The sequence below is a fragment of the Macaca fascicularis genome, chromosome 12 (assembly GCF_037993035.2).
Source record: "Macaca fascicularis isolate 582-1 chromosome 12, T2T-MFA8v1.1".
Lineage (NCBI taxonomy): Eukaryota > Metazoa > Chordata > Mammalia > Primates > Cercopithecidae > Macaca > Macaca fascicularis.
Window position 1 is genome coordinate 112,079,608 of NC_088386.1, and position 26,465 is coordinate 112,106,072.

Consider the following 26,465-nt stretch of genomic DNA (forward strand, 5'->3'; position numbering starts at 1 on the left):
CACAGGTCTGGACTTCAGGAAAAAGGTCTGAGTTGTATGTATAAATCATGGAGAAGGCGCCATAGAGACTGTAAGACGTGAGACTGGAAGAAATCCTGGAGTAGCGGAGAGGCATGGGATCTAGGGCACAAGGGGAAGGGGATAACTTAGATAACACACAGTTCAGCAAAGGCAATAGGATGGAAGGCAGAATATATGGGTGCAAATGCGGGTAGGTTACTCCTTTGAAGAAGAATTCATGGAGGGACCGGGTACAGTGGTTCACACCTGTAATCCCAGCACTTTGGCATACCAAGGCGGGTGGCTCACTTGAAGCCAGGAATTCAAGACCAGCCTAGCCAACATGGCAAAACCCCATCTCTACTAAAAATACAAAAATTAGCCGGGCGTGATGGCGTGGGCCTGTAGTCCCAGCTACTCGGGAGGCTGAGGCACAAGAATTGCTTAAACCTGGAAGGCAGGAGGTTGCGGTGAGCTGACATCATGCCAGTGCACTCCAGCCTAGGCAACAGAGCAAGACTCTGTCTTAAAAATAATTCCTGGAGGAGGTTGGCATAACCTGGTCCATTATGGTACAGGTGGATAGGAGAGGGCCCAAAGGAAGGGCATTCTAAGGAAGGCAACCACCTAAGCGATGGCGTGTCCTGATGCTATTAATGGGACTTTCCAGAAATAAGTGGCAGTGTTGCTGTTGTTTTGCCCCTTGAGTATCTTTTTTTTTTTTGAGACAGAGTTTCACTCTCGTTGTCCAGACTGGAGTGCAATGGCGTGATCTCGGCTCACCGCAACCTCCACCTCCCAGGTTCAAACAATCCTCCTGCCTCGGCCTTCCTGAGTAGCTGGGATTACAGGCATGCACCACCACACCCGGCTAATTTTGTATTTTTAGTAGAGACGGGGTTTCTCTGTCTTGGTCAGGCTGGTCTCGAACTCTCGACCTCAGATCATCTGCCTGCCTCGGCCTCCCAAAGTGCTGGGATTACAGGCATCAGCCACCATGGCTGGCCTTGAGTTTAATGAGCATTTCTGACAACCTTGTCTCCATTTCTCTTCTGCTTTCTAATCGTCTTCTAATTTACTTCTCAGGTCTGTCTCTTCCTTTCCATCCTATCACTATCCTAACTCAGGCTTTCATTATTTTGTCATTGGACAGTTCCAGCATCCTTCATTAATAACCTTCAAAGTTCTCCTTCATTCCTGCCCATATGTTTATACAGATTTAACTTCTTATAGCACAGATTTTATTCTGCGTCAACCATTATCAATTACTCCCATTCAGCCCCCCATTCAAGACTTGCCACAGTCTGGTCCCATTCTGCCTCTCCTGACCTATTCTTATACAGATTCCCTCTATGAACCTTGTATTCAAACCATATTCCTGCTAATGCCCTTGCAGCATCGGCTTTCTAAAGCTGATTAACTCTTTATTAAAAATGACCGTTCTTGTATTTACCCCCAAATCCTACTCTAAAGAGATGTCTGTGATTTGAGAACCAGTATATCTTTGGATCCCAATGCCGTGTTGTATTTTTATTGTAGTATGATTCATTATCTTAGATACTGCTGGTGCTCTACCATCAGTGAGACAAAATGACCTTCATCTGGCTTTTTTGTTTTCCATTGCCAACTTTAATAAAACAGTGCTTGGGAGTAATAATGATTTGAATTTTTGAATTGTAGCAGATTTACTTCTCTGGTTCTTTGGATTAGTTCCTAAGTCTTAGCCCCATCAGAGAAGAAGTAGAGAATCTAACATGTCTGTATTTTGACCTCTAGAATATTATAAAACTTCCTTCATAAAATCAGAAAGGATAGAGGGGGGACAATGAAAAGAAAGAAGAATCTGAGAGGTCCCTAAGAAAAGATACCGTATAAACACAAGGCATTATTTATCAGTTTTTAGGAGTTATCAGATAGAATACTGTCTTTATAAAATTTCTGGTACCTAGTATTTCCTTTCAAAAAATACTGAAATTCTTGAGGCATCCTAGAAGACTTGTGTGCTGTGTCCCCGTTGTCCAACTTCCCCAAAAGCCATTCAACAATGGCTGCCTGTTCTCTCCTTGGTGAGGAGTCTGACTCATCACTCACTCAGTCTCTTCAACTGATACCTGCGTTTCAGTTCCGTTCAATTACCAACTTTTAATTGGATCCCGTTGCCAGATTGGTTTTGTGTTCCTGTTTCCTCTTGGCTGCACCGTTACTATGACTACTTGGTGTCTTCTACTTACTTGCTATGTTAGTTTGATGACATTTACTCAGGTATGAAGCTAGATAGATACTATAAATTTGCTACAGTACCTATCGCTATTATCTTGCATTTTTTCCTTTCCCCTACTGCTCATTTGGAATGGAATCAAGCATGGTGAAAAGGTTCTTAATTCTTCTCTATCAATTCTAGTAAGCATTGCCAAGTTTTGGAATTCTAGGACCTTGGAAAATTGTGGAGATCCTCTTTCTCTGCCTTCCCTTAGCCTTCACTCCCCACCACAACACATTCCTTCAGGCATGTGACATATGTATTTCCTAAAAAGCTGAAAGATATTTCCTCATTTAATGAGAAAGTCTTCCTTTAGTTTCTTTCTTATGTTAGCATAATGTCTCAATATTCTACTTTAAGTGCACTCCTTTGTAGAATTGGGGAAAATTAGTTACACTAGGCAGTGCATGTTCTTTGGTCTTTAGTTAACTGTTGTATGCCCTGTAAATATTAATTGATGACCTTCAGGCTTTGTGGGATATGTTCAGTGGTTTTTTAATGGTTAAACTGAATATTTCTAATAAAAAATTACAAGACCGTAGAATGCCACAGAACTATTCCACTTACCAGGAAACTTAAAATTTGCCAGCTGACCTGGTAACAGATCTGGTCATAACCCAGGCTATTTAAGATGAGAACTATTATTCATCACAATAAAAATGTTATATCATAATGCTGTCTTACATAAAATGAGCTTACAGCCAGTGGGCTAACTGGATATCATTTTTCTAGTTTCTCATTAGCTCCCAGTACCATATTTGTTATACAGAGTGAGCTAAGGCCAAGAGACCTTCCATATTATTCTTCCTGTGGCTACAAAGTAGGATTCACAGCTAGCTCAAATAAAAACAGAAATAAAAGGAGAGAGATCTCATAGTCTGCAGGAATGGATTCTGACAATAAAGACCTTGCATTTAGTCTGTTCCTTGTGCCTGGGGTTTTAATTTAACACATCAATGAAAAGGCAGCATATAAAAGGGGGGAATACACCCAGCCGGACTTACTTTTATTACTGCAATTTGTAAGAAATTACTGCACTTAATGAGAAAATCGTTAAGCATGAAAAAATGGGCTCTGACTGAACTTGTGGAACTTAAATGGTGAGGTTTTAATTGAGTTTTTTAGTTATTGGTAAGAATAGTAATAATTTAAAAATACAGGACTGCATCTGTGTGTTGAGGTGGTCAGCACTTTGCATACCTTAGTCCAATTTCCTGTGCCACTGGTCACGCATAATATTATGTCTGTGGTGTTTTCTCTGTCGTATCTACTGATTTTTCTGTTCTGAAAGGGAGGCAGGGAACTTCTTTTTTGTTAGATTGAGGAAGTTTGGGGCAAAGAGCTTACAGAATAGTTTCTAGAAGGTGGAAGAAGGGCAGGCTAAGGCAAAGAGCAGAGCTATGTCTGCTTCTCAGTCCAGCTGCTTAAAAAAGATGACAGATTCCAATGTCATTTTCAGGTTACTCAAGCTTATGCTTTTTTCCTAGTTCTCTTTTGTTGCCATCCAGTGATTTATTTTTCCTTAATAAGAATATTTCATTAAAGACCATACAACTAAAAAACAAAGAATACCAAGAGCAAAGAGCACTCTTCAGTCTGAACTCTTTAGAAGTGGAAGCAGAAAGAAGGGTGTTTAAGAAATAAGTCAGCATTTTGTGTCTGTGTGTGTGTGTGATTTAGAGAAAAAATATTTAAGATACCTTCTTTTTGTACTTAAAATTTCAGAAGTACATTTGATTTCTGAGAGGACCAGAATGCCATGGGAAATGCTCAGTTACATCCATTACCTCTTGTTTATTGTCATGGTCCACACAGTTGCATGTCACAACCATGTTAGACCCAAAGGAAAGGAAATGTATGTAGCTCTAAAAATGTTTCAAGTAGAAGTGAAAACAATATTTTTTTACGTAATTTGTTTTTTACAGAAATACAGCTTTTTAAAAAAAATAAAAATGGCTGGGAAAAGCTTTAAATATGCTTTTGAACTTCTTCAGTAACTTTTAATTGAATTTCATTGTATCCTACCTCGCTAGCAAGAAATAAACCTGCATATTTTAGCTTCCCTTATAATTTAAATGATGCCTTGCTAATTTCTGTGTTTTTGAAATGGAGTCTCACTCTGTCGCCCAGGCTGGAGTACAGTGGTGAGATCTTGGCCCACTGCAACCTCTGCCTCCCAGGCTCAGATGATTCTCCTGCCTCAGCCTCCTGAGTAGCTGGGATTACAGGCATGTGCCACCACACCCAGCTAATTTTTGTATTTTTAGTAGAGACAGGGTTTCGCCCTATTGGCCAGGCTGGTCTTGAACTCCTGACCTCAGGTGATCCACCCGACTTGGCCTCCCAAAGTGCTGGGATTACAGGCGTGAGCCACTGGGCCCAGCCTGATCCCTTGCATTTCTGTCTCCTGGAAATAGCCAGTTCATAAAATGGGCCATCCCCTTGTGAGTTCATAACACACTGTGCCCTTAGATCCCCTCCTCCCCCTCCCTTCTTCTGTATGCCCTGCATCTGAGGGAGGTGTGGGCAGAGCTGGCTCCTGTGGGTTGCATTTTCCAGGCTCCCGTGTCTAAAGACTTCCTACTGGGTTCAGCATGAGAGATACTGGTGGGAAGTAGGGAGGGAGAAACCAGGGTAGCTCTTCCTCCCTTTCTGTGTTGGGTAGCATCTTTGGTCCTCAGAGCTCTATTTATACCCTTTCTTTTCTTTTTCCTGTGTACCAAGGGATGCTAAGGGTTTCTTGCCGTTACCAATCCCTGGGTTACAGCACCATTTTCAGTTGGCTTTAACACACTTCATAACCTGCGAAACAATTGCCTGTCTTAAATCTATTTCTGTGTTAAATATTTGGAATGATTTATATTGTTTGTGTTGGACCCTGACTGATGTACATACTGCCTCTACCCACAGTGGCCAATTTATATCCGATAGTAAAGAGGCATAAAGAAAGCCTGTTTTTGATACGTTTCTTAAATTGCCTGTGTTAAAACAGGCTTTCTTTCTTATCAGGCAAATATCTTTTACAAATTTCTGGCTTAAACAATGATTGTAATTTACACGTGGATTTAATTTATGGTAGACTGGACTGCTTGCCTGGAGTTTTATTTGCTGATGGGCATTACTCCTTTTTATTCTCTTAATAATGAATTACCTGTCCTTATACTTATTTTGATTTAAGTGCTTGATTTTTATTGTCACTTTTAATTTTGTGTTACAAAGATGCGATTGTCATTGGCTATATAAATTTGTTTTTTTCTTTCCTTTCTTTTTTTTGTTTTTTTTGAGATGGAATCTCACTCTGTTGCCCACGTTGGAGTGCAGTGGCATGATCTCGGCTCACTGCAACCTCTGCCTCCTGGGTTCAAGCGGTTTCCAGCTAATTTTTGTATTTTTAGTAGAGACAGGGTTTCACGATGTTGGCCAGGCTGGTCTCGAACTTCTGATCTCAAGTGATCCATCCTCCTTGGCCTCCCAAAGTGCTAGGGTTACAGACTTGCGCCATCGCGACCGGCCATAAATTTGTTCTTAACATTTAAAAGTTATTTAACTGCTGACATTTGCAAAATGTACAGCATTTCAATAAGTTACATTTACATGAGGCATTGAGAAAGTGAGAAGAATTAAATTGGGAAATATCCTAAATGATGGCTGAGTTCAGCCAAATTGTTTGAGGTGTCTTCACAGTCTTTTATATATAATCTGTGACAGATGAGGGAACTTACTGCTTTTTGAGCTCTGTCAGATGGAGGAGAAAATCCCACAATAAATGACTTCCTTTCACTTTGCTGGAAACATCTTTGCAAAGAACAGAGGTAGTGAGTAAATGTAAAGTCAGAGGCAGACATGCACATGGCCCTGGGTGTTTTGACCTTGGTGACTGCAATGAGAAGGGAGGTGTAGTCCATTTTACGGGACTTTGGGTGGTGGTAAATGTTTTCAGTAGAGAAGAAGAATGTGTATTTCAGATTAAACAAGAAAACTTTGCCATTTTCCTCTTCTGTAACATTTCTAAATCTTGATAACATTTTGAATATGATACTGAAGTATTGAGATTGATTTTGGTTATCAACATCTGTACTCATGTGAGATACTGGGTTAGTATATGATGCCCATATCTAAAACCTCAAAATCCAAAACAGACATTTGAAGTAATCCTGGAAATAAGTAACAGCCATTTGCCTGACTTAGTATCCTAAGATGGATGGCCCTTCCAATGGCCATTTTTTATTTTAGCTACTAATGAGTATTATTGAGTCACTGACTAATTTTGAAGAGCATTTTGGTGAATTATAATTGGGGCTGTGATTTACTGAGTTTGAAGACTGATAAGCTGTTCCTTAGCCCTGTAATTGATGTAGAAGCAGAGAAAAGCATCCTGATGATCAGCGTTTCCTTTATGTGAGGCAGGGGAATCAAAAGCGTAATCCAGCCAAAGTGGAATATTGTTTTTGTTAGCCATTTCTGCATTTTACTTTTAGTAAAAATGGCAGGGAAATGTGAACTGCCACAAAACTTTGGAAGGGAAGTCTCTTGTCTATATCCCTTTTGCTACTCAGTATATTCACACATCATCCATCACAGCTATTCCCTGGTGTTAAATGGTTCGTCATAGTCAGTGATCCACAGAAGTAGTCTGGGTAGAGGGACAGAATTTAGAATCATGGACCAGATTTACAAGCCATGTAACTGAGTATTCCTAGAAGGCCAAAATCTGGTTCTTTGTATTCACTGGGTTTATTGGAAGTTTGGATATGTTTATCCATCTGTGTTTGTGAACCCTCTGGAGGAAGGAGCAGAACAGTCTAACGTGTAAATAAGAAAAACTAAATCCAGATAGGCCCACAGATACATTAGGACTTCATTTTTTACAAAGAAACTGGGTATTAAGACTCCTGCTACTGCCTTTTATAAAGAAGTTACGGCCGGGCGCGGTGGCTCAAGCCTGTGGTCCCAGCACTTTGGGAGGCCGAGACGGGCAGATCACGAGGTCAGGAGATCGAGACCATCCTGGCTAACACGGTGAAACCCCGTCTCTACTAAAAAATACAAAAAAAAAACTAGCCGGGCGAAGTGGCGGGCGCCTGTAGTCCCAGCTACTTGGGAGGCTGAGGCAGGAGAATGGCGTGAACCCGGGAGGCGGAGCTTGCAGTGAGCTGAGATCCGGCCACTGCACTCCAGCCTGGGCAAAAAAAAAAAAAAAAGTTACGGCAGACTGGACTACCTTCTTTCCTTTATCATTGCAAATGGATTGTTGGCTTGGGTATTTGCTTTATTTTTGTTTCTTTTGAATATTTTTCTCTGTAAGATAGCGTGCGTGTGTGTGTGTGTGTGTGTGTGTGTGTGTGTGTGTGTGTGTGTGTGTGTGTTCTATCATAGTTCAGGATAAAATGAGTCAGGAAGCTGGTGGTTTGTTCTGTTTTTTTGTTTTGCTTTGGTTTTTCGCAAAGCAGTTTAGTACCTGTGTAGTCATTTCATGGGCTCCAAGCTCTTAGGATTCCCTATGTTTTTATCCTTAATTACCTATGCTCTTTATATTCTTTTCCTTGTAGTCTTTTTGCAATAGTTTGGACACAGCAGACAACTCTTTCCTTTGAGTAATGTCTTCTCTTAGTATCTGTGATGCCATGAACTCCTGACACACACACACACGCTCTCTCTCTCTCTCTCTCTGTGACTAATTCTTCTTAGCCACCTTCTTCAGCTTCCTTTCCACTATCCAACCACTAAAATGTCTTATTTCTTCTACACTTTCTAAGGAGCCAAGCTCTACCCCCTACCTCAGGACTCTCACATATACTGTCTTCTTGGAACTGCCTTTCCTCCAGCCATTTTCTGTCTAATCCTCACTCTTTTTTCTTCCCCTATTTCTGTCCATGTATGAGGCCATTTGCTTTTCTCCACACACACCTTGTGCTTTCTTCTTCATACTTAGGCTAATTCTGCTTCCTGCTGTGTAATTGCCAGATTCTGTTTTTCATTGCCTAACTAAAAAGCCATATTGATTTATGAAACTTTCTGTAATCACCAAAGATTTTTTAAAAATTCAAACCGATTAATATAATTCCTTAAAACTCATAGCTCTCTTCACATTATTTCCCAGTGTTAATTTTATGTAAATGCATTATATCCCCTATTCAACTGCAAACTCCTCAAAGGCAAGGGCCTTATCTTCAACTTAATTCTGTCTCCCACAGAACATAACATAGTATCTTCTACATAGTAGTCATACAGTAAGTATATACTATCAAACAAAGTGAAACGTTTCCATTATAGCTTCCTAAGATTTCCTATTCTCATTTCAAAAGAAATGGAGAATTTAGAGTCTCTAGGATTATTGTCCTTGGCCTGTAAAGGTTTTTATTTGTGCCCAGATATGTAACTTCGAGTGAACTTTCTATCAAATGATCTGGGAAAGTACACCGCTTTCTGTTATCGAACATTTCTGTTATTTTGCTTTTCAAGCTGAAAAGGGGAGATAACTTCTGTTTGCTTTGAGTTTTTGTTGATGGTTTTCTGCTCTGCCTACTAATCAGGGTTGTATTATTTACCTTGTTTAAAAAGATTCATCTGAACATTCTCTACTTTGAATTGTAATTGGATATTAATTCCCTTCTGCGGGATACGTTGGTAAAGATTTCTGAAATTGCAGGGAAATGTTTCTTTAATCCCTCAAGTTTGTTAAGTGCTTTCTTATAATGGAGATCATAATTTCCGAGTTGGTAGAAGGGATGAAACGGTTACTGGGGATATTTTTCCCTTGCTGGAAAATTGCTGTATTAAAAAATACTTCATCCAGTTTTGTATCTATATGCTGTGTGGTCCTTAGGAAATAAGTAGATTCTTAGCACCGATTTCATGTTTTTAATAAGGAAGGCGTTGAGTAATGTTCAGGTCACTGTGATTCACAGAGTTAGTGGCCTGGGGTCTTTATTGGTAAAGCTTGAAAGTAGTTTTCTTTAGCACTGTGCACACACACGTAGCTGCTAGAATGCTCACAGGAGGCTGTGATTTGGGGAAACATGCAGTCATAGAATATCTTGAACATTCAGCATAAATTGCCAAACAGCCACAGCTAGTGAATGGTTTGAGGGGACACAGGAGAGGGAGCCTTTAGGCATGAATACCCACATCTCACTGATTTGTTCTTCCACACAGATCTTAAGGGTCAGTTTTGATCTGCACAGCAAATTAAGCTTCCTCATGACTTTTAGATTTCCGTTTTCCTCTGCTTTTTATTCATACTGAATAATTTTTTGTTTCTTTATAAGTTGTAACCTACTTTGGAAATGATAACACTGTGAATGCATTTTTTCCTTCTGTAGCATTTATGACATTGCTTGCTGACAGTTACTGTTTATTAAGTATTTGTGGCTTTTGGAGTGGTGAGCAATAGGGAGAATATTCAGGTCCAGCTAAGGGCATAAGATAGATAGTAATGATTTCTCATTCAAAAGGGATATTTTGTTAAGACTGGGGCTGATCTTTCCTAATTTAACCTTGGATTGGTAGAAGATGGGGTGTCCCTGGCTCGTTATTTTTCACTGCCCAGCACTGTTCGACAGTTATCCTGAGTAGAATTAGGGGAGGGACTAGAGGATCTGTTTTCTGTGAATACAATAGGAAAGGCAGTTTTGAATTATCCAAATGGCCCCTAAATTCTGGGGGAAAATAAAATAACAACAACAACAATTTTCAAAACATCTACAACCTAGGTTCTGATATCCCAAAAAGGAGTATTTCGACTGTAATTCTCAGCATTTTAGAAATTAATTTATTGACAAATATCAATAGGTATTATTCAGACTTCTCAAATACAGAGTTTTGAAATCAGGATTTTGCATCTCCTCTCTCTCCTAAAAGAAGTATGGCAATTGTACTTGCTGACCATGAGTCTTGTGAACTATAATACATACTTATAGGCATAAACACAGAAGCATACCCTCTCTCAAGCATCACTCAAATCTAAGAAAATATGTTGTCTTATGTTTTAGCGAGTAACCAGCTCATAAATCACATCGAACAGTTTTTGGATACTAATGAAACACCATATTTTATGAAGAGCATGGACTGCATCCGAGCCTTCCGAGAAGAAGCCATTAAGGTATTGTTATCCTTGCATCTCTTTTCTTCCTAAACAGTTGGCCACTATCACAGGGAAAGAGGCATACAGCATCCCGGAAATGAGCCTGGGCCATGGAAATTATCATTCTCAGTGTGAATAGCAGTGTATGCCAATGGAACTAGAAATGACTTAAACTCATGTTACTATCACTGTCATTTCTGAGGTGGAATAAAGATGAGTAGGTAGGATGTTTTATCCCTGAAAGTTGGCTTTTTATTATACGGAAGCCCTGGCCTTTGCTTTCTTTTCCTATTTAGGGAACCAAGGAAATTTCCATTATAACCTCTGGTGGCCTGCTCATTATTGTAAAGGAAGGGGTATTTTAGGGAAATTGATGGAAAATATATATTGGTATAATTATTGAGAAAGATTTTATGAAGACAGGAGTAGGGATCTAAATGTCAGGAAAAAAAAGAACACTGAGCGTAAGTTCCTCCCATGCCTTTTGTGTGGGTTTTGTCTGTCTGATTGTTTTATTAGGAATTTTTAGAGAATATTTCTAAACATTTTCCAAATTTTGTATAGGCTTTTGTATCTTTAGGTAAGAAGTGAGCAAGTTTAAATTAGAAAGTATGTTTTTAAAGTGGGCACAGTTGTAGTGTATGTTCTTGTGTGGGTACTTATTAAATATTTGCTGAACGTATGAATGAATTAATGCTTAAATAATTTAGGTGTTTACAAAGAGTGACAAGAAAATAGAAAATTCATTAAAATTAGATTACAATAAAAGATCCAGAAGTAGATAACCTGAATACTCGTCAGATAAAGACAAATTTTGGAAAAGTAGAGTCAGGACAAGCCTGCAGATGATTCCGTTTGGTAGAGAAAGATTTGGTTAGATGGAGAGAGAGAGTAAAAGTGTATTGTTTTTTTAAAGCACTACCCAGGCTAGATGGGGTGTCTTACAACACCTCTGTGCTTGGTTGCCACCCAGTGTCCTTAAAAATACCAGGTCACATCGTATTTCTTAAAAAAAACGACAGAGAGAGGAGCAGAAGAGACGTCAGTGACATATCATTCAATCTTAATGGAGAGATTATTATTTTTTCTTTTTGTCTTTTTCTTTTTTCTTGAGACAGAATCTGGCTCTTGTCGCCTAGTCTGGTGTGTAGTGACGGATCTTGGCTCACTGCAACCTCTGCCTCCCAGGCTCAAGCGATTCTCCTGCCTCAGCCTCCCAAGTAGCTGGGATTACAGGCGCATGCCACCACGCCCAGCTAATTTTTGTATTTTTAGTAGAGATGGGGTTTCACCATGTTGGCCAGGCCGGTCTTGAACTCCTGACCGCAGGTTATCCGTCCACCTTTCCTCCCAGAGTGCTGGGATTACAGGCATGAACCACCATGCCCAGCTTGAGTTGATAATTATTGAAGCTGGGTTATGAGTGTGTGAGCACTCACAAAATTGTTCTCTGTTTTTGTTTGAGATTTTCTACATTGAATGTTAAGAACAAAGAGCTAGGCCACCACAAAAAAACTGACTCTGGGAAGCTCTGTGCCTTCCACAGATGGAAGGATTTCTGGTCCCCAGTGAACACACCTCAGTTTGGAATGCCAGCTTCCCATGTACCAAAGAAGAACATTTTATTTTTTTGTAATAAGTAAGGTGCTTCAGAATATACAATACTTTGTTTGGTCTGGGGCTGAATTTGTTTTTGTGTTTGCTCTGACTTGCCGCCTCCTCTACCCCAACTTGCTACCACAGTTTTCAGAAGAGCAGCGCTTTAACAACTTCCTGAAAGCCCTTCGAGAGAAAGTGGAAATTAAACAGTTAAATCATTTCTGGGAAATTGTTGTTCAGGGTAAGTTGTCATTTGTCTTTTTCTGCAAATACTTAGGCTATTTTATTCTAAATATACACATAAATTCTAAATATAAACTATATTGTATAATGAGTTACGTGGGAAACATGATGACTTTCTACATGGCTTTGGGAAATGCTCAGTGTTCAGTGAACTCAAACTCTCCCTTAATAAGCATAAATACAAAGTGATAAATAATAAATAAACATGTAAGTTCCATCTTAGACTCTTTACTCAGTGTGACCTATTTCAGGGCTGTGCCTTTCTGTTTGTTGAATGGAGCAGCTGTGTGGGTGAACATTGTCCGCTTTCTCAGATCCTTAGGCCATTTCACTCCTGCTGGATCCACAGCCCTTTGGTTGACCTCACCCAGATTTTATCTCCCTGCTATTTTTCGGTTACCATATACTTGGACTTTTTTCAGCGGACCAGCATCTTCATGCACCAAAACCATTCAGTTCCTCACTTGCACAGCAACCAATGCAAATTAAGCTCAGAAAGAAGAGCACACATTCTTTCAATGTTAGGCTTGATCTTTGCTTTTTTTCATGCCCTTTGCCCCACCTTTTTTAGAACATGACCTGATCTTCTTTTAGAACCCAAGTATAAGATATTTCTTGTTTAAAATACATATTATGAAAACGATGATGTTTATGAGACAGAGAAACTTTTCACTTATACTAGAGATGCAAAATTTGTTTCAATCTCTCTTTGTGTGCAAATTCTGTATAAAAAGAGTTGCATACCTATCTGTCCACCTTCTAATGGGTAACTCTTCATCACACAGGTAACCGTTTTTCTGACAGTTAATTTTTCAGCCCTTTCACTTCTGCACTGGAGAACAAAAGGAATTGGAATGGGTAGTGAAGGGTGCTTACTCAGATCACTTTTGTGTCTCTGCTGTTGACCCAGTAAATGAAGGAGATTGGTTTTGGTATTTATTGAATGCCTATAGCATATTTGCTGAAAAGAAACTTATAGGACATATGCAAAATCCATATTTTCTGATAGCTTATATGCCACTGACAGAATACAGATGGCCAAGGCCATTCATAGGTACAAATAGATGTTAAATACATATGCTTTTCAGACAGTATGTCAGGTATCATCAGCCATTTGATGGAGGAAAATATCTTAAGAAGAAGAGCAAACTAAAGAGTGGATTTTCTACCCTTGATTTGTTCTTACTGAGCTAAAATTGATGAACTATCCTAAATGATAGACATGCCTCTTGGTGAAGACCATGTTTTCTTCCTCCCTAGTCCTCTGGCCACTCTATCAATAGGCAGTAACATGGCCACAAGACAAAATGTATGCATAGTTCCATATTGGGTGCCTGATGGTTTGAACAAAAGCATACAATCATTTAATTATCATTTATTTATTGAACTTCTGCTATGTGCTACAGTAAGTCCTCCCTTAACATTGTCCATAGGTTCTTGAAAATTCTGACTTTAAGAAAAATGACACATAATGAAACCATTTTTTTTCTCATCAATGTTTTAATGAAACAACATTATTCAAGGACCTACTTTTGTTCCTTGGGAGGATCACTTGAGCCATGGAGTTCGAGACCAGCCTGGGCAACATAGTGGGACCCTGTCTCTATTTAAAAAAAAAAGAAATCTCCAACTCAAAGGTGGGAGGAGGTGTGGAAAGGAAAATGGGATTGGGGTTGTATCTTTGTGTTTAGATGTTACTCTGAATTACTTTTTAGATGGAATTACTCTCATCACCAAAGAGGAAGCCTCTGGAAGTTCTGTCACAGCTGACGAAGCCAAAAAGGTATTGAGGGGTAACTCTTTGTCTTCAGTTGAATTATTATAGTGGACTTTATTTTCTTGATGCCCTCGAAGAAGTTAAATTTTATGGGTAACTAAATGAGTGTACTCATTTTGTATTCAGTATGTAAATTGCTTCAATCACAGCATCCTCATGGGAGAAATTATAATCTTACTCAGTTTCCTGTAGGCTGTGGTTATATTTCTGGAACTCATCTGTAATCTCAGCTTCAGTACCTCTAGAGCATGCTGTTGAACTCCATAGTGCACAAACTTAGCCTCAGCCCTGGTAAAGGCTATGAAATCCACAGTGATTCCCACCCTGGCCACACATTAGTCACTTGGTGAGCCCTCCTTCCCTCCCTCCCTCTTTTTGTTGCTGTTGTTGTTAATACTGATTAAAAATTAGAATTACTGTAGACATTCTGTTAGTCTGAGATGGGTCCTGAGCACAGCCGGTTTGTTTGCATTTTAAAACCCCTCCGGTGATTGTATTATAAGTGAATAGAGAAACACTAGTATTCTAGCATAAGGGACGTCCAGGTATTTTCAATAAAAGACCCCGTGCAGTCCCCATGAACTTTTTATTCACACACATTGTTAGGCCTAGGCCTCCTTGTTAGGTGTGTATTGAATCTGATTCAGCCATGAGTCAAATACATGTAGTTATTTAGTTCAGTAATCCTTCATTGTACCTCAAGGTTGTGATGAAATTTTAATGAATTAAGTTGAATAGCTCAGAAGTATGTACTTCATAACATTCAGTTTCAGTTACAGTCACTGACTAATGTAGTCCTGCTGGCACCTGACAGCTCTCAGTTACTAAGCTTCTACGGTGCGCTAGGCACTGTGCTGGATGATAAGACAGCACCCCTGTCCTCTAGAAGCTCAGGCAGTTAAAATGGAGCAGAGGGAAACAACGGAGACTCAGAAAATAACTATACACACTAAGGGAGAGCTTGGTCTGGGGCTGGTGAATAGGAATCTGTTAGGGAAGTGACAGACGCAAAGCTGGAAATGTTAATCAGAAGGCTAAATTCAGGCCAAAATTTAAATATCTTCAATTTTCAACTAAGTAAGGCATTTGGCAGAAACCATAGTATGGTTTGAAAGAGAAATTAAAATATACAAGAATTTTTATTAAGCACTTTGCCTAGCAAAAGATTTTTGTTAAAAAAAAAAAAAAAGCAAAACAAAACAGATGTCATCCCTACTTTCAGGGAGTAGGATCCTGGAATTTTCAAAGCATACTGTAAGGTGGTGATTATATCTCAGAAGGGATTCCATGGTGTCTGTACCCTCTGCCACAGTCAGTACTGAGCACCATGGGCTTGAGTATGCCATTTAACTGTTTGGTTTTATTTCTATTTGTCACTTTATACAATGTTTGATAATATCTCCTCCTTGAACTGGGCTGTTTCAGTCAAGGTTCTCCAGAGAAATAGAACCAAGAGAACGTATATGTGTGCGTGTGTGTGTGTGTGCACATACACACACACACACACACACACACACACACACACACATATAGAGAGAGAGAGATTTATTAGCTGAATTTAAGAAATTGGCTCGTGTGATTGTAGGGTTGGCAAGTCTGAAATTTGTAGGACCAAGCTAGCAGGCTGGAAACTCAGGCAGGATTTTTATGTTACAGTCCTGAAGCAGAAACCTCAGCTTTTGCTCTTAAGGCCTTCCCTTGATTGGATGAGACCTACAAATATTATTAAGAATAATCTTTGCTTAAAATCAGCTAATTGTAAATGTTAATCACATCTACAAAATACCCTCACAGCAACATCTAAAGTAGTGTTTGATGGAACAACTGGGGACCATACCCTAGCCAAGTTGACACATAATATTAATTGTCACATGGCGTGAAGACCTATCAGTTTTTGCTAAACAAGTAAATCAGGAAAAATATTTTTTTGTTGTTATTACATTAAGAAGATTTGTTATCCAGGTGACAATTGGGTACATATTAGAGTTTTTGGAAGAAGTGAGGAGCCGTGACCTAAAAAAGCTTGTGTTTCCTCCCAGCAGCACATCTTAGCCAAAGTTAACCCAGAGTATTAGACAGGAAAGAAATCTGAAAACGGATGATGCACTTGCAAATTGTGCAAGGCTTGTTCTATAATGCAAATAGGATGTCTTCCTTGAAATGTAAAGGCACTGAGCCTAAGCATGAGGAATTTTAATGTCTGATGATGAAGCTATAGAAAGAAATTTCAGTTAATGACCGGGTAGGTATAAGATGGTGTCCTTAGATAATTCTGGTATCACCAGAACTGATGTCAGTTGTAGTTTAAGACAACTCTTCTGGAGCAGGAGAATCGCTTGAACCCGGGAGGCGGAGGCTGGGGTAAACTGAGATCGTGCTGTTGCACTCCAGCCTGGGCAACAAGAGCAAAACTCAGTCTCCAAAAAAAAAAAAACTCTCAAAACGTCACCATCTTTGAATAGAGAGAATATCATAAAAAACAAGTGGAGAGAATCTCTTCTACTTCAGCCATGGGTTGCCTGGCTCTGACTGGCCTCTTCTTCCTTTAGAGCATAGTGTTTCGATAGTCAAGGCACAGAGAGTATGCTTCCAGTACTACCAGCAACACTGAACTTCACTGTCATGGCAGATAAGAAGTTAGGAAATTCAACAAAAATGTATTGAGTACCAGCTCTGTGCTAAGCACTTTGATATATATTATCTCATAGCCTCCAAAAGAAGTACATTGCACATTCACCTAGCAGACTCTCTTTCACATCTAGAAAATGCCATTTCCTTTTTTTTCCCCCCACTTTTATCAGTGCTTCAGCCAATGTAGTATGTATGCCAGGTATTTATATAACTCTTTCACTTCTAAAGAACTGTTTTTGTATGGTGTGTACCTAGAGCACTATATACATCATATCTAGATAATGGTAGAATTTTACTTGTATTCAATTCCCGAACCAAAGAGCCCAGTATTATCTCTGTGATCCTCACAGTTATCTGCTAAGAATTACCAAGAGCAGGAACTACCATCCCTGTTACCTCTGGGAAGCCAAGCCCCAGAAAGGTAAAGGTTACACTTGGAGCTCATGGAGGTAGCAAGAGAATTAAAATGCATGTTCCTGTGCACCACACCAGACCTTCATTTTCAAGTGGATTAAGTTTTATAAGTGGAATCTTGGACCAGTCATTTCTAAAATACAGTAGTCCCTGTCTACTTCATTTCAACAGATGACTTTCTGTGCCTAGAACCAAGGTGGTGGTTAGAATAACCTGAAAAGTCATAGAGTAGACCCTGTAATTTTGACTCACCTTCAGTGTACACTGTATTATGTCTGTCAGTTCTTGTTAGTGTAGTGGTGAGTACCCCCCCACCCCCCGTCACTATATCGTGCCTTACTGTGAGATTATGCTTTTGTGTCTGCTTTAATATCACATGAACCCTTTATTTTGTTTTCCAGAGTGAAAACTTGATCTTTTATATTAAAAATGCTTTTATTTATTTATTTAGAGACAGAGTCTCACTCTGTTGCCCAAGCTGGAGTGTAGTGGCATGGTCTCGGCTCACTGCAACCTCTGCCTCCCGGGTTCAAGTAGTTGTGCCTCAGCCTCCCGAGTAGCTGGGATTGCAAGTGCTCACCACCCTACCTGGCTAATTTTTGTATTTTTAGTAGAGAGGGGGTTTTACCATGTTAGTGAGGCTGTTCTCAAACTCTTGACCTCAAGTGATCTGCCCACCTTGGCTTCCCAAAGTGCTGGGATTATAGGCATGTAATACCAGCCATTCCTGGCCTGAAAATGCGTTTAAATGGCATCTGTTGATTTTTGGAGAGAAGTGTAGAAAAAGGAGTATACATGTAGATGATAATGGGGAGAATTGCGGAGGAAGATTCTGGCTCAAGGAAGCTGATTCCTTGTGGTTTTAATAGAAGAGACATGCTTTAGCTATTTCTCTTAGCCAAGTGAGAGAAGTATAATCCCTTTTGACCATGCACTGAAATATTCATTTATATTGCCTTCAAATGTTCAATTTGGTCACTTCCCAAATAATCATTTAAGGAAACTTGACTATAATCAGTGAGATTAAAGAACAATCCTCACAGTCCATTTAAATTCTTTTGAGGTACTTCCCGTAAGTTATTTAAAGTTAGCAAGCTGTCAAATTCTTGCTATTAAATGTTGACATTTGAAAGGAAGTAATTATCCAGGGATGTTCATTTTAAGTGAAAATTAAATTACAACTTTACATTTGTATAACATCTTAAGAGCTATTACCCTCCAGTGTGTTCTAGAAATATGTGGATTGTATGATCCTTTGAGAAATAGAAGGAAGTCAGCTCTGCTACAGAAATAGAAAGTTTTTCCATGGCATAAGTTTAGACAGTCACTTTCTTTTAAGTTTCCTGGTACCTCTCATTTAATTTTGAAACCTAGGCATAAATATTATCATTCTTTAATGTTCATTTTTATTATTGTTATAAGCTGTCAGTTCATCCACTTTTTCTGTTTCTAGTTTGTATGATGAGATATGGCATTAGCATTTGCTGTTTGGTAGAATCTTTGTATAGCCTTTGTGTGCCCTTCATCTGTCAGTTCTCCCGGCTCTGTAGTGGGTAGAAGAGGTTGAGTGGTGTGTCTGAGAGCTCACAGTAAGTCACTGGCCTGGAATCTAGTTCTAGCACTGCCCTAGTCCTTCATTATCCTTTAGTATTGAGAAAGCAGTGAAGAAAGAGGATTTATCTCCATGGCATTGGGATCATCATTATTTTTTTTTTTTTTACCAGATTCCAAGAGGCTGAGCTATGTCTAAATAATTATTTGATGTAAGCTCTATGAAAAAAAAAGTTATTTTAGCACTTGTTTTTCTTGTAACTGCCTAATTTATCCTTCTTTATTGTTGACATTTATGGATTTTCCACCTTAGTATCACAGACATTAATAGATAGCAATGTGGCCATTTTACCAACACCCCTGTCTAGAGAGGTAAAGTTTTCTGGCTCAGTGCCTCACAGCAAGCTAGTGGCCAGCAGAATTGACTGGAATCCAGACCCCCTGATGCCTGCTACAGTCACCTTATCACCACACCATGGTGCCAACTCTTCACGCCTTCAACTTAAAATGCCACCGACCACATCTACCTAGAGAAAGGATGCCCATGCTCCCTCTGTCAAGAGGACATCCAGTTCTGTGTGTGAGAGTGCACAGGAATTCTCCAAAGCTTAGTGAAGGATTGAAGACAAAGGTTAAGAATCATTTCTTGAGAGCATTTTTGTCAAACTGCTGGCCCCTGTTGGACCCTATGACATTTTTCTTTGCTCTTTTCTGCTTTCATTTTCTGCCTTAATTCTCTGGTGTAGTTTGCTAGTACAAGAAAAGTAATAATGAAAGTATCACAGTGTTACCCATTGTTTATTTAAGATATGATATTAAATTTTTTATTGAGGTAGAACATGTGTATAGTAAATGCACAGATCTTAACTGTGCAACTTGATGAATTCTTACACATTCATATACCTGGGTGCTCACCACCCAGATCAAAATAATAGAACATTTCCATCACCCCATAAGGCTCCCTGGTACCTTCCCAGTCAGAAGCCCCATCCCTCAAGGGAACCACTGTTCTGACTTCTGTCACTTGAGAGTCGTCTGGCCTGTTTTTGACCTTCATATAATTGGAATCATGCCTTTTTTCACCAATTATGTGATTATAGCTATGTAGTGTCCCTTTTATGGTTTTACCACAATTTATTCATCCATTCTCCTAATGATGGACATTTGCTTGTTTATCCTTTGGCTTTATGAATAAAGATGCTGTAGATATATATCTACATATATATATATATATCTGTATGTATATATCACTTGGTGGACATATGTTAAGTGTATTCCTAGGAATTAGAACATAAAACTTACAATACCGTAAATACTTTTTTTATACTTTATCTGAGACTCATACAACCCCTAAGATAGGTATGGTAAGTAGTAGTATTCACATTTTATTTTTGAGGGAAATTAGTTATGAAAAGGTCAGGTGGCTTGCCTAGGGTTCCTGAGAAACTGACAGGGTTGTGTTCTCCACACTAGGCTACAGGATTTCCCTCTTGCACCATATTAGTGTTTATAGCTTCCATTAAGCTACTAGTGGCATTAATGAAACCCAAATATATGTCATTTTAGGCAGAGTACATGCAAACTGACTTTTGATGCTTTTTTACACATCTAGATTGTGAGTAATCCTTTGGAATCACCTGATGGTGTTGGAAACAACCCAGTGGAGGTCATGTGTTTTTACTTTGGGGGTTGGTAAGGGTCTGAGCACAAGATGATAGTTAGTTTTTTAGTCTTATGGGGAGGTAGGACTGGCAGTTTCTATATAGAGGTTATTGATTTCATTTCTCTGCTTGTGGCCAGGATTATATTTCAGTGTACTTGAAAAGTAGTAGGTTATCCATTTCATAAAGTTCTCCAGGTAAGGAGGCACTTTAATGGTAACCCCGGGTAAGTGATGGTGGTTTGAGGAAGAAGGAATATGTCACACACGTGCCCTTTCTATCTGTTCTCTACTTTCTCAGCATGTTGCAGAGGGAAGGAACACATGAAAAAAGATGAGAGTTGACTCCTACCCCTTTCTGCAGAAGAGATTCAGAGAATCTCTTGCTTTTATTGAGAAAGCAGGCCAGTCATTGAGTTCTCTGCTCTATCTTGCTTTCCTGTCACTGCATTGGCTGGAATTACTTACAGTTACAAACACTGATGATGAGGAGTGATATGTGGAAGAGATCAGCCTTGCCTGGGGCGTTGGGAAGGATAATGGATGGCAGCCCAGCTTTTAAACATAATTTGCTTACACAGAAATGTGAAGCAGATCTGTCAGGCAAATCAGTTGCAGACGATACTTAGCACTTGATGAAAATTTTTGCTGCTGCTCCTTTCTTCCTAGGAATTTGGCCTAGTCTCAGATATGTACCATTTGTGCTTAAGTATATCTACCGTGGTCATACTGTGCCACCAGTCCTATGTTAATTTATTCTTTAATTGCAGTGTGAAGGGGGCTTTGCAGGTTGGTAGGGAGTGGGAATTTGAGACTTTAGAATCGCAAATTCTAAATTTGGCTGAGTGCCAAAACACATCAGGGATTTTTCTAGATTCATCAATAAGTCCTTAAGTCAGGGGGTCATACAAGGTGTAGTGGACTACAGAACCGTTGAGCCCATGGAGTTTTTCAGATGTTTGGAAGATACTGGTCATTTGTGGCCCCACAGAGATTTATGGCCGGATGCAACTCTGCTTTTTATTCTCTTGCCTCAACTGGATAAGTCTTATCCTGTAGCCATATAGTCGTGATATCACAAAAATCCTGCAGGGGTTAATGATAATGAGTAGAAGAGGAGAGGTACAACATAAAAAGTACGATAATAACCCAGAAAACCCCAAATTAAAACCAATTTCAGTATCTAGGATAAAGTACAGTTTATTTAACCTTTACACATAAATCATATGCCAGTGAATGTATAGATTTTTTATTCATTTATCTGTATTTGGCTCTCAGATATCTTTATTCATAATCACCCAGAATAAATAGAATGAATGAAACAGAAGCTTCCTTACTGATTGTCTGCTCCCATTGTGGGATTTTCTGTCTCTTACATCATAGATTCTCAGTCTTGCACATGGCCCAGTTTAGGGTCAACAAAGGACTATGGAAAGATTCACAAATGTCCTTAAAAGAAGATAAATTCCTTATTCGCTCAGTCAAAAAAGAAGTTAATGAATAGTGAGGTAGTTTTAACTGAGGGAAAACAAAGTCCAAGACAGTGGTTGAGTCAACAAACAATTATGTCCATGGTGCTGACAAAGGCCCTGTACCTTAAGGCAGACATGACCTCCATTGTTACCACTTTGTTACCTGTGTGTGTTTTTGTATATGAGGAATGGAAGGACAGCCAGAGCTTTCTTGCTTCCTGAAACTTGCTGCATGCAGCCTTATATTTCATCGTTGACTTTGGTTTGACTTTTTAAAGAGACATATTTTAGTTTATAGGTCTTAGGTTTCAGAGGTCATGATTGTGTCCATTGTACCATAAAAATAACAGGAATGTAGAGAATGGCAGTTCTTACCATTTTTTCATGTTGAGAGAGTGAGGAAAGTATAACTATACTTTTTCCTCTTGGGTGGAAGCAACTACAGGAGAGCATGAGTGGGCTGAAAGGTTCGCTTACCGCATGCCTGCTCCATGCACTCTCACCCTGAGGAATGCCAGAATGCCTTTAGGGGCCAGCCAGTTGTGGTACCATAACTGACTCTATTTACTGTTTCTGGCCCCCAAATGAAAAGTAGAAGTGCCCCACCTTCCACTGCCCCCTCTAAAACACTCACTCCTACAGGCAGGCATGCTACCAGAAGATCACCTTCTTGTGTTAGGATAGATACGCATTGCTAGATAGATACGCATTGCTAGAACCCAGCTCTTAGAGGCAGCTGCCACATGCCTTGAAGGAAAAGGCTCCCCACTGCTATCCCTTGGAGGGACAGGAAAAAGAGTGTTCAGATAAGTTTCAAGGGCACTCACCTGACTACCCTTTTAAAATCTGAGTGTCATTCCTAGATCCTCACAGACTTCACTTCCTGGACTTTTATTATGTATCTGTTTTTATTTTGTTTTATTATGTTTTATTACATATCTGCCTTTCAGAAGCTCCACATCTTGAACAGTGATGCTGAACGGTTTTCTCATCCATTTCTCATAAGAAGTCCCCCTTGTACTGCTTTTGTCCACAGTGGAATTTAAGAATAGATTATTGTAATCTTTTTTTTTTTTTTTCCCCCTGGTTCTTCATCATTCAACTTGAGATTATTCTAATTTTGACTTGATTCTCATGTTCCTTTCAAAAGAGCATACTAGTTTGGGATGGTTGGTTATTTTCTTAACCTTAGCTAGCCAACTTATTTCCTGTGGAAGCAGAACTGGAAACAGCAGATGTCCACCATGCTTATACAGGACCCTACACATAGTCACTGTCTTGACAAGCCATGTCATTTCCTCCCTCTTCATGAGCACTTTTTCTAGTGATAACTTAGTATGGACTACTTGAACCTCAAAACTGGGCCTCTCACCCAAAGCCAAATAAAGGAACTTAGGCCAGGATGATGTTTCTTTTGGGCGGTTTGCAGTGAGACTTTGCTAAGCAGGCTGCCTTAGGTTTCCCTGTGGCAATGCTAGCAGATTGTTCCCTCCTTCAAAGGGGCAAAAATACCATTTTGGTGTGATAACTGACTTTCTATTTACAGTTTCTGGCCCCCAAAGACAAACCAAGTGGAGACACAGCAGCTGTATTTGAAGAAGGTGGTGATGTGGACGATTTAGTAAGTACTTTTAATATGCACCTGGTGTTCTGTGATTGAAGTCGCCTGAGCTGTAAATACAGGCACAAAGGCTGATTATCATAGACTTGTTGCTTATTTGTGTTTTAATTTTCAATACACCAGAAGCTCCCTACACCATTATTAATTGCCATTATACATTTAATCAGATAGGTAATTTCGTAATGGAAATTCCTTTGTTTCATGGTGTCAGCTATATTGTTCATTCAGATTAATCCTTTCCTTTGAAGGGCTGAAAAAGAACTAGGGAGGCTATTCCATTAGTAGCAAAATGTTGTAATTCATTGAAATTGCTCTTAGCCAAAAATAAGTAATACAACATGCAGTTTGTGTGGGTTAACAAATAAAAACAGCCTTTAAAAAGGCTACTTCTTAAATGTTTTCAATTAACTTAATGTAAACAAAATAGACCGAGAGGCAGTTGAGGATTTCTGGACCCCGTTACACCATGTTGTTGATGCCTGAGAAGTTGTGTAGTAAATATTGTCTTTTATATCTATCCTTAATGTTTAGAAACTTCCCGCCTTTAAGCTTCATATGACAACTGTCCAACAAACACTACATACTATGATGTCAACCTTTTTTAGAGACATTCTCATTACTAAAATGAGTGGATACCTGGATGTTTAACTCCTAAAATAGTGAGCAGTGAATAAATGAGCAAGTACATGCATGTCTTCCAACGCAGAGAGTCATTTCATTAAACCCTCTCTCACCAGAGAAGCAGTGGTATGAAATTGTCCTGGTTCCTTTCTAAGTGTGTTGTTCTTGTTTACAGTTGGACATGATATAGGTCGTGGATGTATGGGGAATCTAAGAGAGCTGCCATCGCTGTGATGCTGGGAGTTCTAACAAAACAAGTTGGATGCAGCCATTCAAGGGGAGCCAAAAGCTCAAGAAATTCCCAGCAGGTTACCCGAAGGCGGATCACCTTAATTCTCTGTGGAATGAATACACACATATATATTACAAGGGATAATTTAGACCCCATACAAGTTTATAAAGAGTCATTGTTATTTTCTGGTTGGTGTATTATTTCTTCTGTGGTCTTACTGATCTTTGTATATTACATACATGCTTTGAAGTTCTGGAAAGTAGTTATCTTCTTGACCTAGTACTAGTATATCGGTGACAATTGCAGCCCTTGTGATGTGATTAGTGTCTCATGTGGAACCATGGCACCGTTATTGATGAGTTTCTTAACCCTTTCCAGAGTCCTCCTTTGCCTGATCCTCCAACAGCTGTCACAACTGATGTTGAGCAAGCAATAGCATTTGCTTCCTCCCAACAAGCAGCTGGGTTAGGAAAACCATGGGTAACGACGGACTCACTTCTCTTTTTAGTTGAGGCCTTTTAGTTACCACATTACTCTGGCTCTATATATAGGTGGTTTTCTTTAAGTGGGGTGGGAAGGGGAGCACAATTTCCCTTCATACTCCTTTTAAGCAGTGAGTTATGATGGTGGTCTCATGAAGAAAAGACCTTCTTTGGGCCCAGTCTCTGCCATATCAGTGAACCTTTAAAAACTCAAAAACTGAGAAATTTACTACAATAGTTAGAATTATATCACTTTACGATTCTCTACTTGAGAGCCTCAAGGAGAGAAAATTTCGTTATATTAAAACACCTAGGTAACTTTTCGGTCTTTCCCATTTCTACCTAAGTCAGCTTTCATCTTTCTGGATGATATCTCCTTTACTAAATAAGAAAATAACAAAGCCCTTATTCTCTTTTTTTCTTGTCCTCATTCTTGCCTTGAGTTCCAATTCCTCTTTGCTTGGTGTACAGACTTCTTGGTGCCCAGTCACCTCTGTCTTCAGCACCCTCTTAAGTGGTCGCTAATACACTATTTTGTACATGTAACATTAAAGGCATAAATGACTCATTTCTCTGTGAATTGCTGCTAATTATTGTCTGCAAAAGACTTCTTCAGTGCTCTGCTGAGAATTGAACACCCTTATCCATTGATTGAAAATGGATCTGCAAGGTAGAACATCATTTAGCTGAGGAGAGAAAGGAGTGCTTTACTTTGGGCTTGTAGGCCATCCTGTCAATACTATACACACTTGCATCAAACTTGACATACAGGTGCCCATTTAAAGTAACCCCAACAGAGGATGACATCATAGTTTCTGGTTAGTTAAAGCCTAGGGGTTGTTTGTGACTTGGACAAAACTGAGACATTCTTAGAACCACAGAGTAGAAACTTTTATCTCTGAAATCTTCATTACTCTTATCAGATCCTCCCAGCAATATGAATCAGCTCAGTAAGTATGGCTCTGTCAGCAGCCCCTGTCTTTGGCAGTTTGGGGAATTTCTTTTTGGAAACATCTGTCTTTTTGTCATGCCAGGAAAAGTTTAAATCAACTTAGTCCTTTAGATCTTCTGATACTTTTTGACTTGGTTTGAATGTAGCAGGATTATTTGTGCTTCTCTAACTCTGTTTCACCTAAATCTGAATACCTCAAGGAAGAAATTAGTTTCACAGGCTAAGGAGAGAAAGAACTAAATGAGTCATGTACTTTCCAAATCCATTTCATACAGGCACAGTATATGTGCTATGTAGACTTCATCAGAGCGTACTGTTTTGAGGAGGGACAGCATGTTTTGCATGAACACATGAAAGTCCTGTTTCCCTGAAATGAGATTGGCAGATCTACAGAACTCCCAGGTGTTCGGCTGAGTGTAGCCTTGGAGGACAGCAAGTGCTGTATTGTCCTCAGTCTGCCATGGGCTGCCCCTCAGAAACCCAATAATCCCACAAATGATAGGCTTGTCTGTAATTGCAAGTCACTGACTATGCTCCCTGTCACCTTTTTCTTCTATGTCACTAAAATTTGTTGACTTGAAAAGGAGTCATCCTCTTTGTGACCCCCCCCCCCCACCCAAGTCACAACTCAGATGACATGTATTTCCAGATGCCCCCTTGACGGTATGTGCTGTCCCTCATTAAGTATCACTATTTTAAATGTTGGGTTTTAATCCTTTGCCAGTTAATTTACATAAAAGATTTAGAATCTTGGAAAACTAATTGAAAAATCGTGTTGGGATTAGGCAGCATTTTTTTTCCCCCAAGTCCAGGATGACTTCGAAAATAAATAGACACAGATCTCTCCTTCTGTTTTGATGATGTGCA

At 39.4% G+C, this 26,465-nt stretch overlaps 1 protein-coding gene across 1 annotated transcript in view; it reads left to right on the plus strand.

The window, feature by feature from the left end:
* XRCC5 (X-ray repair cross complementing 5) overlaps positions 1 to 25,214 on the plus strand; it is a 98,525-nt gene extending 73,311 nt beyond the window's left edge. Inside the window, exons 17-21 of the mRNA XM_005574228.5 lie at positions 10,252 to 10,361; positions 12,087 to 12,183; positions 13,901 to 13,968; positions 23,237 to 23,311; positions 24,108 to 25,214. Of these exons, the coding sequence (XP_005574285.4) occupies positions 10,252 to 10,361; positions 12,087 to 12,183; positions 13,901 to 13,968; positions 23,237 to 23,311; positions 24,108 to 24,122 (365 nt within the window). The 3' untranslated portion in view covers positions 24,123 to 25,214. The remainder of the gene's footprint in view (positions 1 to 10,251; positions 10,362 to 12,086; positions 12,184 to 13,900; positions 13,969 to 23,236; positions 23,312 to 24,107) is intronic.
* The last annotated feature ends 1,251 nt before the right edge of the window (positions 25,215 to 26,465 follow it).